Here is a 16,677-nt window from a genome sequence, read left to right on the forward strand (position 1 = left end):
TGTATTGTATTGTATTGTGACTAGTTAGCGACTACTGCTCTATATCAGTGAAAGTAAAGGGTTCCATTTTTATTATGAAACTCTAACTTCAAATGTTCGTTTAAATTTCCTGACGTTTACTGTTTTGCCATAATCGCGATGCTAAATCTCTCATTAAACAGAAAAAACTCGATAGTCACATTTGTTTTGAGTACGCTGGGTCACTGTTGGCCTTTACAACTATCTTAAACCCCGAAAAAAAGCTGAATAAATGGACTTCCACTAGATGACCAAAATGTTTACTTACTATAAACTTGTCAAAGAGTCTCTTCACGGAGATGAGGCAGTTGCCAAGCTGTTGACTGAGGTAAGACACAGGAGATCCAGACAGCTGAGTTGTGATTACAAAATGGCCAATCTTGACTAACATGTACATGGTGTTACTGCCAAAAACAAAAACCCAAGGACATTAGGACGAATTGATAAAACGATTGACAATTTGATTTTGATCGAGTATGTTTGAACAATAAGTTTCAGTGGCGTATTAATGACAACAGCTGGTTTTCCCGTTGCCTCATCACCGCCATGTTGGTGGACGAAAGCAAAAGATCTCACATTAGCTCCTTTTGTTCGTCCACAAGCAATTGCAGACTGGGTGCAAACCATCTCTATGTTTAGACTCCCGCCCGTGTAAGCAAGGGTTTTTTCTATCTAAGTACTTGGTTATGATCGAATTTGTGTTACGTAACAACTATTCACCTCAATGGAGGTGGCTAGTGGTGGATATTTAAAACCTTAACCCTAACCCTATAACCATACAATATTATTGATGAAGAGTAATTAGGCCTATGCTAGATTAATAATTTATTAGGCATAAGCTTTGATCTTAAAATGTTTAGCTTTGTCGTGAAGGTTGGTAACCGACCTTTTGCAGTGTTTAATATTGTTTGTTGCCAAGTGTAAACACAGAATTATCAAATTAATTAACCCTTTAAAGTGCCCCTGTGGCAAAAAAATCAATTCATATTTTTCTTTGGATTCCAAAACTACAGTATGTTAACAAAACACTAAGTGACTCGCGTTTTAAGCCTTGATTTCAAAAAGACACCTCTTTATTTTAACTGTAATTTTACTATTTAATGGTCTGCCATTACTAACATTATGTTCTTGAGAGAACTGGATCGAGGAGAAAATGACGTCAAAGGCTCACTAGTTTAAGAATGCAATACGTGTGTACGCCGCAGAATTAAGTAATGGTCCGGCTAAGAAGCAGGCAGCCCAGCGGCAAAAGTACTTAGAAGCTGCTGCTCCAATCGAGGCATCTGATTGGCTAATATCGGAAAATGTCGAAAAAAGATGAGAAAAAAATGAAAAAAAAGCCTTTTTTGGATTTCTTCTTCCCCATGCCCTTGATCTCTGTCTCTCGGCCAAATTTGGGCATTGTTCTATGCGCCATTCGCCAATCGGCAAATGGCGCATAGAATCTTGACGATATTTACAAACATAGTTTTTGAAGGCATAATGATTTGTTCTACGAAACAGAATCTAATTTTTTAGACGGCAAGTCGATTACATTTTTCATTGAAATTCAAATTTCGCGCTTTTAGCTGCTTACACCAATGGGAACAGCCGAACTTAATTTGATTAAAAATGTTGGCACATTTTAACTAACCGACGCTATTGCCGCGGGCTATTGTTTTTCTGCCTGCTTCTTAGCCGGACCATTACTTAATATGCAGCACGGGGGTTTTGGGCTTTCAGACTTTTAAACTCACCCTTTGCATATATAATAAGCTGCGTTCACACGCTGAAATTTTAAGCTAGTGAGCCTCTGACGTCACTTTTCCCTGGATCCAACCGTCTGAGGTCCAATCGGTCACTTTGAACGTGAGTAATGGCGGACCGTGAAATCCAAAACTTACACTCAAAGTAAACGGCCTTTGGATAAAAATCAAAGCTCAAAATTTTGCCAGTCAGGTGTCAAGCAGACACACTTTCAAAATCTGAAGGAAAAAAGAAAGTGGTTTTTTTGATCACAGGGGCACTTTAACACCCAAAACGGACTAAACCGGTCAGACTTAGTATTTTACTCTGTCTAACGCCAGACGATTTACTCGTTAATGGGGAACCCCTAGGAGTCAATGGGTTAAAGGTGTTTAAAATATTGTCCTTGAGCAGCTAGCGATGTGATGGTCAATTAAGTGTTTACGTAGGTGATGAGTTAAATTAATCAACATTCCCAGGTTCGAGTCCTATGTCCATACGTTGTCTTTCCAAACAAATATGACCACTTTCTTTAATCCATATCAAGCTTTCAGTCTTCCAAATAAACGATAATAGTCAATTCAGAAAAAATTAGCAATTGTGTATATCAGATAAATTCGGGGGGGGGGGGGGGGGGAGGGTGGGTTGGTCAGTGGGGAGTGAAACAGGAAAATCTGGTTTTATCAAACGAGTTGAACATTCTCAGGGTCCTCACTCTTCCTCTCTCGAGAAAGGAAGAGAGAGGACCCTAGGAACGAGGTTGTAACTTGATCACCGTAAGCTGGGCTGACGTTAAGTCAGTTTTCACACAAAACATACAAAAACATACAAATTGTCGAGTCTATCTGCAAAGTGGATGTAACTTTGTAACTCAGTTTCCAGTACGCTGAATAATCCTTGCATGATTTTCCTATAAAGGGATGAACAAATCCACACCAACATCAAAAAATGCAAAAACAGCTCGTTCGTAGGTGATCTTGATAGTCAAATTCAGTCAGGACCTTTTTCTGAGAGAAATCATGGTTCTTGGCCAGGACGGTTTATTGACGTCAAGATCACGCTACGAAAGAGCTTGACACTAAAATTCTGGTCCTGGTCATCTCGCCACCAGAAAGTCTCGTAAACAACCAATTTGCACACAGAAAATTCTGGCGTGCCTATCAATGTCACGCTTAAAGTACAAATAATATACTGATGTCATTCAGTTGCTGTTTTGCTCACAGGACCAAGGGCTGCTAAAGATAGTGGCGAAGTGACACTTCCAGGGCGAAATCGAATGGTGGCGAAATGACTTGCCAAATTTTACACCATCACCATTAGTTATATGCTTGTTGTGCAAGTGGCAGAAGCATGCAGTCTTGACTAAAATTAACTTGCATGAATAAACGCAACTTTAAGCTTGAGCCCCAACAGTTTAGAGTTTTAGAGTTTATTTTATCCTTGCATATTTATGCCTTTAATTTAAAGAGAAAAAACGTTGTAAAACTACTCACCTGTTTGAGTCAAATAGACTAGTTAAATACATGCCTTTTAAACAAATCTTAACTATGAAAGTTCATTCATTAACTTCTTGGCTTATAGGCTTATTGCTAATTTTATGCTAAACTGGGTAATATAGCAGGCTAGCAGATTTAATTTTTAGCTATGCGAGTGCAGTGTGCAGAATTTTTAATATTCCACATACTTCATATCTTCTCGGTTTTTATTGATCCGCTGCTTTCTTCGTCTGGAGGAATAACAGTTAAACGACTTGTTAACATTTCTCTCTATTTATACCTGAAGTACACGTTAGCAAGTCAAAATTCATTGTAATGAATTAAAATCATCTTGCTGGTGAGGAAATCAAATACATGAACATACAATGTACAAGGAAAGCTAAAATGTTTAGAATATAAAAAGAGTTAGCCAGACAAACGTTAAATGTTTCAAACGTCGCATTCCTGGATCGACCTGGTTTCCAGGGTCTCTCCTTTTACTGTCTCCACTAGTTCTGGGAAGAAAGACTCTGGAAACGAGGTGTCCATTGTAAAAGCTGGTAGCATCCTCAACACAAGCACTTCATGCATATATAGTTGCTGTTGTATTTCTTTCTGCAACAACTTTAAAGCAGAGAGGGAGAAATGACTGGAAAATAGGTTCTCGCCTTTTTCATTGAGGCTGAGAGACCTCGTGTCACTTAAATAACATGAACACAGAAAAAAGAAGAAAGGAGAAAAAATGGCAGAGGGGAGGGTAGGAAGAGGAGGGAGAAGGAGAAAACAGGGGGAGGGGTCAGGAAGGAAGCTGGTACCAATTGTTTCATTATTGTCAGACAGTGGATACAAAAACCTAACGAATACCAGCCAATCTTTTTTGTCTTTGCTTTCGTGCTTTTAAAATTCAATTAGAAGACTTACCTGACTTCTTCACTCAAAGGCATTCTTTCCTTCACATCCCTGATAAGATAAATAAAATAAAAGCAATTACGGTTCTCACTGAACATAGTTAATCATGCACAAATGCAGCAACATGTGCTGTGGCTTCGCAACCGTGTAACCTGAATTCTATCTGCCTCCTGCTTCTTACCATTTGAAGTCATTCAGGAATTAAGAGAGGCTCTCCATGAGTGACTCATGGAGAGGAGGAGAGAGCTGAAAGTCAGGCAGCGTGACGATGTTGGCTTGTTATAATCGTTTCCTCAGGACACTTTCTTTTATTCCCACCACTGTATTAGATTTACATCAGTGTGCCATAGAAATACAAATAATGATGTTGGCTAAAAGCAAGGTTGGAATCCTACAAAGACCCTGCTGCTTCAGCTTGATTCTACTCTGGTTTGAATAAATTTGAATGTACATGCAGCTTAGAAAGTTACGATTCAAAGACCCAATTGCGTTTCAACACTCCTGTCCAGTGTCTTCATCAGGGGTGATTCGATGTTATCGAAGGAGTCCTTTTATATGCCACCAATTTGCTAAAAAACGAAAGGACGCTGGATGAAAAAGTTTCTTTTTACCAAAACCCAAAGAGATTTGTCTGAAGTTGGATCGTTTCTTGCCAGGCCCTGTTATCTATAGACATCCAGCAAAGGAGCAAGACGAAATAGAATTGGAGAGTTTTCATGCTTTTAAAGCCTACCATTTGCTATTTCACGCAAAGGAAATGATAAATCTCTGTATTCTCCCAACTAACAATGGCTGGTGAAATCTTAATCAGAAGGAACAATGTTACTCGCACTCAATCTTAAGGGTTTTTCCCCAGGGTATTCCAGTTCTGCCTTTAACAAGACGCCTGATGGCGTTTATGTGGGATGCTGCTGTTTGTGTCAAATTTGAAGGTTGGTTGCAAAGGAGGGTTTCCGATTACATTTCGCAAGAAATTTAAAAGAGAAATGCAAGTTGTATGTCCTACACTGACAGTACAAAGCTTGGCGACAGGCACGTGCCTAATTACCATATGAGACTACAATGAAAATGACACTCAAGCTAATTTTTAACGTGGTCTGGCGTAGGCATTCCACGTAATGAAATTGCAAAGGAATTTTAACTCAATCTCTTTAATCTACTTGAGTCCCTGCTTAAAAGACCACGACTAGCACTTCAACTATCTCAAATACTACCGACTATTGATCAAAGTCTAACATTTTACAGCATTGAAAGGTTCATGCATTTCAACCATCAATCAAAAATTACCACACAAACAAAACGAACTTCAACACAGTATTCAGTTTGGCCTCATTACATACATGTAATCCGTTTTTCGAGTGACATGTGCACATGTAAAACGTTTTCTACACTATCCAGATCAAACACGAACTCACAGTTTACGACACCTGGCTACATGCTGAATGCGGAGATCATTCATGGACGGTATAGCGATTACCAGTAGAAAGCTTTGTTACAACACTGAACACACTATAACACGGAGACATGAGGCACTTAACCGCACCTCCTGAAGCCACGCGATCGTAATTTAGTCCCTCGGCTGGGGACTAGTGACTAGTGCGACCAGTTATTTTCATAAATGAACAACAGTAGTTCCTTCTAGATCTCTAATATCTGTGTTTCCACTACCATAATTATTTTATACTGAGACATAAAGTCAGTTGAGTTTATTTTTATGTTGCCGCCCTACTTACGTTGGGTCTGTAGATCTTGGTGACGCAGCTTTGCTAGACATTGCTCCATCAGAAGAGTCCATTCCAACTGTGCTGCTGGATGAATCAGAGGAGGGCTAAAAAAACAAATGGAAAAGGAAAGGAAAGGAACCTTATTGGGGACACTGTCAACTGAAATTAACAATCAAAGAAAATCACGTCAAATGTTGGTTTTTGAAGAGAGGGGAAAACTGGAGTTCCCGGAGAAAAAACCTCTTGGTGCAGGGAAGTGAACCAACATAATTGCTGAGTCTGGAATCAAACCCGAGCCACATTGGTGGTAGGCATGTCCTCTCACCACTGTGCAATCCCAGCACCAAGGCAAGGCAACAAGACTTAAAGGTCAAATCAACAAAGACAGGTTGAGACTTAAAATTTATAATAATGAGCAGTCGCCAATATTCCAGACCAAGGAGACTTGGAAAAGAGAAGGATTTAGCCTGTGATTTTCTTTCATTACCTATCCGCTGTCGCATTCGTGAGTGGTTGAGAGAAGGTGATTGCTTGCACGTCAGTCACCTAAAATAAATCACGTTTTGGGTTTCAAGGTGGAAAGAAATCACTCACCTCAAGTTCAACCAATGTAAAGTCAAAGAACTTTTGAACAAACTCCTGTTCAGCTGTGCAGACCGGCTCCAGTTCCATTAAAAGGATATCAAACACCTTAAAAGGGTGAGGGACAAAAATCTTAGAGAACTGAAGTGGGCAGCTACTGTGTAAATGCTAGAAGTCTGTCAAAGGGTGTAAAAATGATTGAGATATGCCAACCTCAGCCAATGCAGTCCTGTAATGCAGTGCTTCATGAACACTAAAAATTCTCACCCGCGCATAGTGCTGCCTGTGTTCCCGCACTTACTGCAGGGAGGCAAGCATGTTCCGTCACCTTGTGCAGGCTGCCTATATGGGCTCTCCAATAATATTGATTTCATTATGCATATTTTCATGCTTCGAACAGGAGTGCATGCTTTTACCTGGGCTGAGTTAAACATGAAGATGAACTTATTAAAAGGCGTCACTGGTACCTTAGTAACATGCAAAATAATGATTTGTCACTCAACTGTGGATGGATACAGAGCTCTGTGATAATTTGTGTGAAAAAAAGACCCTAGAGCGAGTTTCAATGGAGTGCCGTAAAACCAAAACTAAAGTAATTACTTTAGCCAATCAAAAAGAACAGAGACAATCCAGTAAACCAATCAAAACTCAAAGTAATTACACTTAGCCAAAACAAAGCATGGGAAAATGTGAACGCGCAAGCCACGATTGGTTTTGGTTTCACTTCTGATTGGTTGAGAAAATGGCGCGAGAACCAATCACTGAGTGAAGTAATGCAAAACCCAAAGAAATGCGCTTATTACTTTTGCCACTCAAATGAAAACCGCTCTAAAGACATAGTGTTTGTAATAGGTGGTAACAGGCTATCTGTTGTTCCTTTTCTTTCAAATCCCCAGTCACTTGTCTCACCCTAGTAATATCTTGTAGGCTTCCGTTTGTGTTGCCATTTGTTGATCGCCATCTTGGACTATCTGAATCAGTCATGATTGAATGATTTCATACAAAAACAGAGGTTTGAAGCGACTCCTTTTATAGCGCCTCTTTGCATTTTGGCAAGAAAAGAAACAACTTTGCCCAAAGACAAACCTTTTCAAATTTTACTCTTCCTTCCTGCAGCTGATCAGAGGAATCCACAGAACTCATGGAACCTGATCTTGATCTTGAATCCGAGCCAATAGAATACGAGTCGAGGTCCTTTCGCTCCTGTGCCTTTTCTCGTTGTCTCAATGAGCCCCTGCGAGGCGTAGGACGTGGGCTCATTTTCGGATCATTTACTGCTGAAGACCCTGTCATCCGGAAGGCAGTGTAAGCTGTGATATGAATCCCAAGAAAAAGGAAAACGAGTTACACTGAAGGCATTGTTATACCATTTATCTGTTAGTCCTTAACTGACAGCTGAGCCTGTAGAGGTGACAAATCTTCATCAACCATGACATCCGAAATTCACACTACAGGTAAAAGTGACCACTACTTCCGAGTTTGGAAAAGCTTCTGGTTGTTTTAAAAAGTCCACAGAAACCTGTTAGCTGGATAATTATGTGCATAAATACGACTTATGCTGATGACAATTATTATGATGATAAGTTACACTCAACATGGATTAAAAAATACTCACTTCTGACTCCCTTGGTTAAGGTACGCTGTTTAACTCCCTCAAAGAAATCCCTCAATTCTCTTTCATACACCTTGCTGAGGGACTGAGAGTAGGCCTGAAAAGAAGAAATTAAAGCTGGAAATCCTTCAAACTGATTGCCTGGGCTTGATTGCACAAGTGAGCAGCTGAAAAAAATGAGATGTCTGTAAACCTGGGCAGGATCAAGATCAATGTGACCATGATTTACTCTAAGTACTGTGGAATCAACTCCGCTATCTTCTTTTCACGGGGCATTATAAAACGAAAAAATAAACAAAAATATCTAGCCTCGAAAATATCGTGCTCTAAATCTCAAGGACAGACAGATATGCCACAGCTCTTTGGTTATACATGTACTCTACCCCTTGACTATAGTTTTACCCAATGCAGACTGACCATGGCCAACGAATAATGTAGATGAGCTTTTGCATCCAACATAACCATCCATAAATCATCCTTTGGACATCATGCTAACCTGACAGAGCTCCTTAAACACCTCCTGATCTACTTCTTTCAGCCACTTCATAAGTTCAGAATATGGTGCCAGGTCCTTATGACAAGCAGAATGTTTAGGAAGACACAGTTCACTGGGGTTTTGTTGAACAGTGCCCTCAACTTCTGCACCCTGTAGACAAAATAACTTTAAACTTACATGTACTTGTGATACACTTGCATGAAATGGTGGCATTCATTCTTTTATTTAATTTAATATCCTAGTTTTAAGTGTTATCATCTTGAGTAATAGATTAGGAATAGAAATGCTAATCAAGCCAGCTAAAATTAAAGAATAATTAAGAATAACGGACATCTTACATGCCGCTGAAATATTTCAATAAGGTGGAATTTCAAGCGCTGAGCAAAATCACTGCTAATCTGCCAAAATCTTTCTCTCTGTTCCTCCACGGCTCTCATTTTAGTTAAACCTAAAATGTAAACAAATTATATACTTCACAAATTAAGGCTCCTTAGAAGTACTTTGCCATTTGATTGCTGGTTTGCTGTATCCAAGGAGACCCAACTACAGAACAAAAGGTTCCATTCAAAGCCTACACCTTGATGGCTGTATAGCACCTCCAAACAGATTAGACCACAACATCCTGTGCACTATCCCCTACTCCTGATATTTCATTTTGCAACAGTATATTGGATAAAAGGTGCCATCAGTTGTATTTATATATGTAGCATGAAGATAAGTGAAGAAATGAACAAAATAACCACTTGTGGCCTTCAACATCCCCTAAGTATTTTATGCAAAAGGCTAAGGGCAATTACAGTCTTTTTCTGAAAGAAATTACTGGAAAGTCTTACCACAAAGGCAACACATAAGCTCTTTCAACTACCCTATAGATTAATGTAAAACAGCAGGGAATTTCAACCTGTGACTTATCATACTGAGACCGAACGTCCAGAAATGAAGCCAATTAAATACATGCCAAACATTATTAGTACCTGTGTATTAAAGTCTTAAAAATTAATGCAAACTACCTTTTTACAACAGATTTACCCTACATCTTAGGGTTGTATCTAGTATCTTAACTGTGTATGTTTAAACACATTAACTGCCTGTAAGAGAGCAGTTTGCAATGTATACTTATCAAAATCAGGTTACAACTGTTAACTAGTATATATCAGGACATAACTGTGTCACTGGCAGGGCCAGGCCATCCAATCCATTCCTCTCCCATAAGAAAACAAGTTAGTACCTGTGCATGTATATAACACACATTGTGAATAGCGCTTTCTGTGCAATGATCAGATAGCTCAGGGGTGAATAGCAAGATAGTGCTATTCACCTCTGAGCAAATGGAGAAAAACGAAATGGCTTCCTGTTTCACTTCGGTTATTTGTGTGGTACATCATACTAAGATGATAATAAAAACTATTATTTAACTCAGTCTGGGTGTGAAAATTATTTAACAAAGCCACTATTCACTTTGGTGAATTTTAATTCAATGTGCATTGATAATAGCCTCCATTCTAAATTGACAGGTCTGTTACTGTATGTACCTGGACTAAAATCAGCCTGCAGTGCGTGAAGTACAACAAAAGCAGCCTGTGTGCTCTCTCTAAGTCCCACTCCTTTGGATAGATCAGCATTCTGAAGGGCTAAAAGGTTACCCTCAGGAACATCCAAAATACCCTGCCAACGAAAAAATGCCTGTGAGCTCGGTTTAGGGAAGGCAAGCCCAAATTACAGAAATCATCAGTTAATTACAGTCAAAAACCTACAACTTTCCAAGGCATTTTACCTTGAATAGTGATTACCCTGGTTTGTTTGTAATTCTCTAATGAAATAACATCAATTTTGTTATTAAATAAACACAGTAAATTAAATGGAAATGAGATACATGTATCTAGGAGTCTCAGAACAAAATATGCAAACTGGTCCAAGATGAAAGTTTACGGACCGAGCCCTTTCAGGGTTGCAAAAAAATAACTTAACCAATATTTCCCCAGTATGGCTCGAACGAGCTAGTTCAATAACATCTGTATCTAGGCTTAAAAGACAACAAAGCATGTGTTGATGGATTGCATCTTGGTGTACCAAGACTTCCCTAGTTAAACCTATAATGGTCTACGTTTCTTATTAAGTCAAAACAATTTCAAATGGTTTTAGATACTGTCGTTATATCAGCAACTACACACTGTCAAAAGGCAAAAATACTGCTAGTGTATTTACTGACCACTAATGTTGCAACTTCTTCCAAGAGCATCTTGCGGTTTCTGCTCTCTGTTACCATATGTTTATCCTTGTCCTCCATTTGTTCCATTTGAGCACGCACCCCCTGGACATTAAATTTTTTCAAGCATCAGAATCAACCCCATCAAGTGTTCATGAGCAACTTTCTGTGCAAGAGGTCCAGTTGTATCATTCTACAATTTATCTTACAAGACAGTTTAAGAAGCGTAATTAAACAATGGCAGCTTTTGAACCTGGGTCAGAGTACAATGGACACAGCTTAGCAAAGCCTGGGCAACCAACTCCCACCCTTAACACAATGATGAAACTTAAACCCTTTGCTAATCCAAACAAATTACAAATCTAAAAGCAAGAAGTACTGTAAGTCTTGCTCTATCAATAAACATTGAAGCAAGAGAAAGTTATTTGCAGTTATGAAGCCACTTGTGAGCAGTTGCGAAAGAAGACTGAAATAATCCAGGCTTGAGTAGGACTCGAACCCAACACTTCACAATAATTTTGCGCTGCCCTTGCTCTAACAAGTCAACTGAGTTATCAAGCCATCCAGGAGCCAGTCACTCACAAGTTCACTGTTTAAAACATTTACGAAGTTACCTACTCTGAGCATGGTATCATAGCCAGTAAGCCGTGTATCCAAATGATCAAGCTCATTCAAAGCATCATTCAACAACTGCATTAACGATTCAACCTGTGGCTCTGCATCCATGATGGAATGAATATTGGCCTATTAAAGAATATGATACCTGTCATTGGTGAAGAAGTTGAAAAATACATTGATATGACAGTTTTACTTCACCCTCAATGCAAAATAATAATAACAATAATAATAATAACAACAACAACAACAACAACAATAGAAATTTTTTAATTTGCCCTTCCACGGATGAACCCAGAATCGTTAGTACACATTCTTCCATCTGAGCTAAGCTGGTGCTATGGTAATGAATCAGATCCTGGAACCAATATGTTAGCTGATGCATTGGTCAACACTTTATCAACAGTCAACAGTTGGATCATTCTGCTTCGTTATCATAACAACTAATGCACACTCTTTATTATTAAAATTACTTTTTATGGAAAATAAAAAAACCCATGAAGATCTCACAAATTAACATTTTCACTTCTTTATAAGCAACCATTCAAAGAACAGTTTACTTCTGGGCCCAGTTGTTTGAAAGTCAATTAACTTAATCCATGATTAATGTAAATCTAAACTCTTGTTTCCCGTTTTCAACTTTTTGGTGAAAGTTCTGTTTGCTTTTTTTTTGTTTTTCAAGATTTACTTCTTCTGATGTAAAGTTTTGCCAAATATCAGCATTGACCAGCATTTGGGAGTAGAGAAATAAACTCCTTGGTTAAATTTTAATCTGGGATTAGCATTAATGGACTTCTGAAACAACTGGGCCATGATCAAAATGGCTTAATGCTGCCCTGTCCCAGAGTAATCGTCACCCACATTTTAATTCAATTTTGTTACCCCATCTAAAACTGATAGATCCTTGGAGAGTTGTTCTGTGAAAGCTTCAATGTTGCTGATGGCATTTTCAGTCTGAGAAATCATATATTCCAAGTCGTTCTCTTCTCGCTGTGTTAACTCCTGATAATCTTCACCTAAAAATATAAACATTAATAAGTTATATTTAACAAATGAATGTAACAAGCATTCAGTTCTGATTTCAATTACTGCAAAGTTTCTATGGCTAAGTTACCCTGGCTTGCAAACTACCGCTTCCCACTCAGAACAGTTACCCGATGAGAGACCTAATGTAAAAATAATTATTGATAGTTTCAGTGTTTGCCAGTGGGAAGCAATTTTCTCTTCACATGGATTTACAATTATTACCTTCAGAACCTTCATCTGTATGCTGCTGAGCTCTAATGCTCTCTCCACCATGAAAGCCATCTAAAATGAAAAGACAAGTTTGCTTGAATTTCAGATGCAAAATTAATAGATGCAGTAATCAATGAGGATGTCCGGTTACCTCTAAAATAAATAATTTATGACTAAATCATCTTCCAATAAGTATCATTATTTATTTTAATTATTACTAGACTAAGTTCAAATGCTCCACAAATGAACTAGCAGAGACTCAAGGGAGCATTAGATCATTAAACTACAATGATCCTAAACAACAAAAAAGTGGAAACCTTTCACATTGTTTATCTTTCATAACTATGTCCTATTGTTCATCCATACTGAAACTAAATTATAAAATAAAAAAGAATTAAAAATTACTTAGAGCGAGTGTCAATTGAGTGTCATAAAACCAAAACCAATTACTTTGGCCAATCAAACAGGACAAAGATAATCCAGTAAACCAATCAAAACTCGAAGTACTTAAACATAGCCAACACAAAGTACGGGAAAATGTGCATGTGCGAGCCACAATTGGTTTTGGTTTCACTTCTGATTGCTTGAAAAAGTGGCGTGAGAACTTTGAACCAATCACTGAGTGAAGTAATGCAAAACCAAAGCCATTGGCTAATTTACTTTCGACACTAAGTGTGTCACAACAGAGGGGATTGAGCCAGGACAGCTTAGTGATATATGAACTTAACCGTGCCTAAATCCTCTGTGCCCCCGGGTTTCAACCCTGAGCTCCGAGGTCGTATGTGGGCTGAGTTTGAGTTGATTTCAATCTGACTTCCATGGGTTTTTGTCGCGGTACTCTGGTTTTCCTCAGTGAATTACATCTGGCTTCGGGTGGATACCCTATATAGGGATAACCACAATCTGGTATCCTTCCCTTTCATTGAATTGAATGAATAAAGTTGAATACATAAATAGATAAATGTAAATAAATAGATGACTGTCTATCTGACTATCATTGACATTCAACTGTCAACATCAATTACCATCAATCCCTCTAACATGCAACAAAGTTGGCTTCCTCTGCGTCAGATGCCTTTCACATAACTATGTAAAGAAGAGAGACATCAATCAAGCCTAAATAATAATAATATTATTATTATTCTGCTATATATTATTATGCCATTTTACCATATTTGGTAAAGAGAATGAACAAAATATGACACAGTAATACACTGTGGTGTCCTGGTATGACTGGTTTAGAACAAATACGGGCGGAATGGAAGTTTTTCAGTGAAAGAAATTGTTTTCAACACAATGCAAAGCCTGAGAATTAGATTGCCGTCGTGTGTCACCCATCAATTCATCTATCCAAAAAAATAAAGGACATTTAGCTGGCTTTTTGAATGTGCTGTTTACATCATTCACACCTGCCCTGAAGGATACTAACATGATAATTTTTTAAAATACTCTTACCAAATAAAATTGAAGCAAAATAACACCTTTTGTTGTAGTGGAATAATAAATCTCTTATCCGATGGTTTAACATATAATACTCGTGGACATTTTGCTCTCTGCATTCCTACATGAAATATTAAAAGTCTAGAGTTTTCATTTGTGAAGACTTTTTCAGAAGAATTAGCCTTAGTAGTGGTGAAATTTGCGTATCTCATGCCAACAATGCTTTAAACCTGTTTCCTATTGCCTATTGCCTATTGCCACGTGAAGAGATAACAGCACAGATTCAGGCTGCATCATGTGCAATGGGGAGACTTAGGGATAGGGTTTTCAACTGCAGAGATCCGACAGTAGATACAAAGTTTAAGGTACATGTATACAAGTAATGCATCACCCCGCTAAAGATGTATGGAAGTGAGACCTGGACCCTGTACCGTTATCATATAAAACGTCTCAGAACAGTACAGCAAAGGTACTTGAGATCCATTCTTAAGATCACATGGGATTACTAAATCGCAAACGATGAGGTACTGGATCGTGGTAAATCTGCAGATGTCAAGATAATTTTAACCAGAACAGACTGCGTTGGATAGGCCATGTTGCGCATATGCCAGAAGAGCAGCCTGTAAAGGCACTTCTCTATGGGGAACTGACAGAGGGTTCAAGAAGAGTCAGTCGTCCTCTTCTTAGGTATAAGGACACCATAAGGACATCCTCCAGCGTGGGGGTGCACTAAATACATGGAGAGCGATCGTAGGGGACTGGTTGGCCTGGCGGAGGTTTACAAGTGACGTCTGCGATAAGATCGAGAAAGACAGGCGACAGAGCAACAGAAAAAAGGGCTAATTTACGCCAAAAATGAGAAGCAGAAAATGAAAATTAACTCTGAACTTTCACTGCTAAATGTTTTAACTCATTATCATTGATTTGTTGTGTGTTACCCGTGTCGGGTTATAAGCGGCTTACATTACATAAATCAACGGTTAAAAATAGCCCAACCCCACTCCCATAACACCATAAATAATAATAAATATTATTCTCTGAACGATTGAATGAACGACCTTTATTTAAACATAAAAGTATGAGTTACAAAAATCATGACAAACCTTCCAAAGTGCAAGAATGAAGTTGTTTTTGTCCTGTACACTGCTTGCAACCCACTTGTACGTCTTGTCGAAATGGAGGTGAAACTCTGGATTTTCCTAAACCAAAGTGTTGAAAATTGGCATCTTAAATCTACTATTACATGAATTTTCATTTGTAACCGGCAATAAATGAAAGTGATAGTATAATAACAATAACAATAATAATAATAATAATAATATAAGGTAATAATAATAAATTAATAATAATAATAATAATAATAATATCATTATCATTATCATTATCATTATTAGTCAGTTATTGGAGTTTGATACCATTTGCTGAAGGTTCAGAGTGTTATTCTTGTGTCTCTGGGTTAAACAAGAAGTAATCAGGTAACAAAGCCATACAAAGTGTTTATATAATATGACGAGGTAAGCAGATGTTAATGTTCATATAAAATTAAACCTGATAATGTATAGTTAAAGAAAATTGGAGCATGTAGTCAAAGAATTAAATGCACTGCCAAGTGTATACTTTCCAGCTCTAATAAAATTAATATTCATTAAGTATGTAAGAGGATGTGAGCAAAGCTGTGAAAACAGCGAGACGAAACACCAAGACATGTATGACCCCACCACGCCATGCATTGAATACTAAGCAACAAGGGTTGGATTTTGAGATTAAATTGTCGTTTTAGGTGTTATTTCGCTGTTTCGCTGTTTTGTTCTTTAGTAATGTCCTCTGCACACAAGTTTTGGAAGGTTGTTAGCTTGATCTACACTCACATTAGTTTCATCTTTGCCATCAATGAGCTTGAGATCCTTCAATCTCCAATTTGTTCGCTTCTTCTTATATGTCTCTTTCTCAGTCTTTTTAACTTGATATATGGATACGGTTTCTGGCTTCACCATAGTCACTGTGAATTGTACAACATGTACATGAGTATAAGCTTAAAATGCTGAAAATAATGTATCAGAGAAATGCAATAAATGCATTGGTGCGTTTGGTGCTTGCTAATGACAAAATGGGGACTGATTTGAACTGAAAGTATTGTACTTTTGCCTCCACCAAAAGGAATTATAAATAAGAGAAGCTTACACTTCATAATTATAAAAAAACAAACAGTTGAAGATAACTAAAATTTCACGCTGAGCATCCCCAGATTTGAGTTTAAATAAAACCCTGAGAATCTAATGACAACTGATCGACAATCGCCTTTAAATAAGCTTAAATAGCAACCAACAGCATGGTTGCTACATGGATACAAAAAAAACCCGACAGCACATGAGATTCGTACCAGCCACACAAAGAAAACTTGCTTTCTTTTTCTTTCCCACTTTTGTCACGCTAACAAAGGCATAAAGTCGCTCTTCGCTGGGTTTAAAGACATCCCTTTGCAAGTTGTGCTTGATGGCCGCCATATTGTGCGACGCCTACTGATTGTGAGGGACTGGGTCACTGTTTATATAAAATTTCTGACGGAAAAATAAACTTCTCTCTGTTTATTTTAAGCCTCAACGAAAAGAACTTTAATTAAACATGCACAGTGTCCAAAG

General features: G+C 38.1%; 1 protein-coding gene across 2 annotated transcripts in view; it reads right to left on the reverse strand.

The window, feature by feature from the left end:
- The window catches only part of LOC138014961 (exocyst complex component 1-like), a 24,154-nt gene extending 7,589 nt beyond the window's left edge, over positions 1 to 16,565 (reverse strand). The window contains exons 1-19 of one of the 2 annotated variants that reach the window (XM_068861854.1): positions 16,419 to 16,565; positions 15,907 to 16,037; positions 15,142 to 15,237; positions 13,624 to 13,684; positions 12,611 to 12,670; positions 12,245 to 12,378; positions 11,366 to 11,491; positions 10,751 to 10,852; positions 10,074 to 10,206; positions 8,880 to 8,989; positions 8,542 to 8,691; positions 8,049 to 8,142; positions 7,520 to 7,743; positions 6,446 to 6,541; positions 5,861 to 5,955; positions 4,140 to 4,178; positions 3,428 to 3,469; positions 2,573 to 2,653; positions 287 to 422 (exon numbers count right to left, since the gene is read on the reverse strand). In XM_068861854.1, the coding sequence (XP_068717955.1) occupies positions 287 to 422; positions 2,573 to 2,653; positions 3,428 to 3,469; positions 4,140 to 4,178; positions 5,861 to 5,955; positions 6,446 to 6,541; positions 7,520 to 7,743; positions 8,049 to 8,142; positions 8,542 to 8,691; positions 8,880 to 8,989; positions 10,074 to 10,206; positions 10,751 to 10,852; positions 11,366 to 11,491; positions 12,245 to 12,378; positions 12,611 to 12,670; positions 13,624 to 13,684; positions 15,142 to 15,237; positions 15,907 to 16,037; positions 16,419 to 16,542 (2,034 nt within the window). In that variant the 5' untranslated portion in view covers positions 16,543 to 16,565. The remainder of the gene's footprint in view (positions 1 to 286; positions 423 to 2,572; positions 2,654 to 3,427; positions 3,470 to 4,139; positions 4,179 to 5,860; positions 5,956 to 6,445; positions 6,542 to 7,519; positions 7,744 to 8,048; positions 8,143 to 8,541; positions 8,692 to 8,879; positions 8,990 to 10,073; positions 10,207 to 10,750; positions 10,853 to 11,365; positions 11,492 to 12,244; positions 12,379 to 12,610; positions 12,671 to 13,623; positions 13,685 to 15,141; positions 15,238 to 15,906; positions 16,038 to 16,418) is intronic. The other variant, XM_068861855.1, reaches the window with a different exon arrangement.
- Between the last annotated feature and the right edge of the window lie 112 nt (positions 16,566 to 16,677).

This window comes from Montipora capricornis, chromosome 9, assembly GCF_036669925.1.
Source record: "Montipora capricornis isolate CH-2021 chromosome 9, ASM3666992v2, whole genome shotgun sequence".
In the NCBI taxonomy this organism is placed as follows: Eukaryota; Metazoa; Cnidaria; class Anthozoa; order Scleractinia; family Acroporidae; genus Montipora; species Montipora capricornis.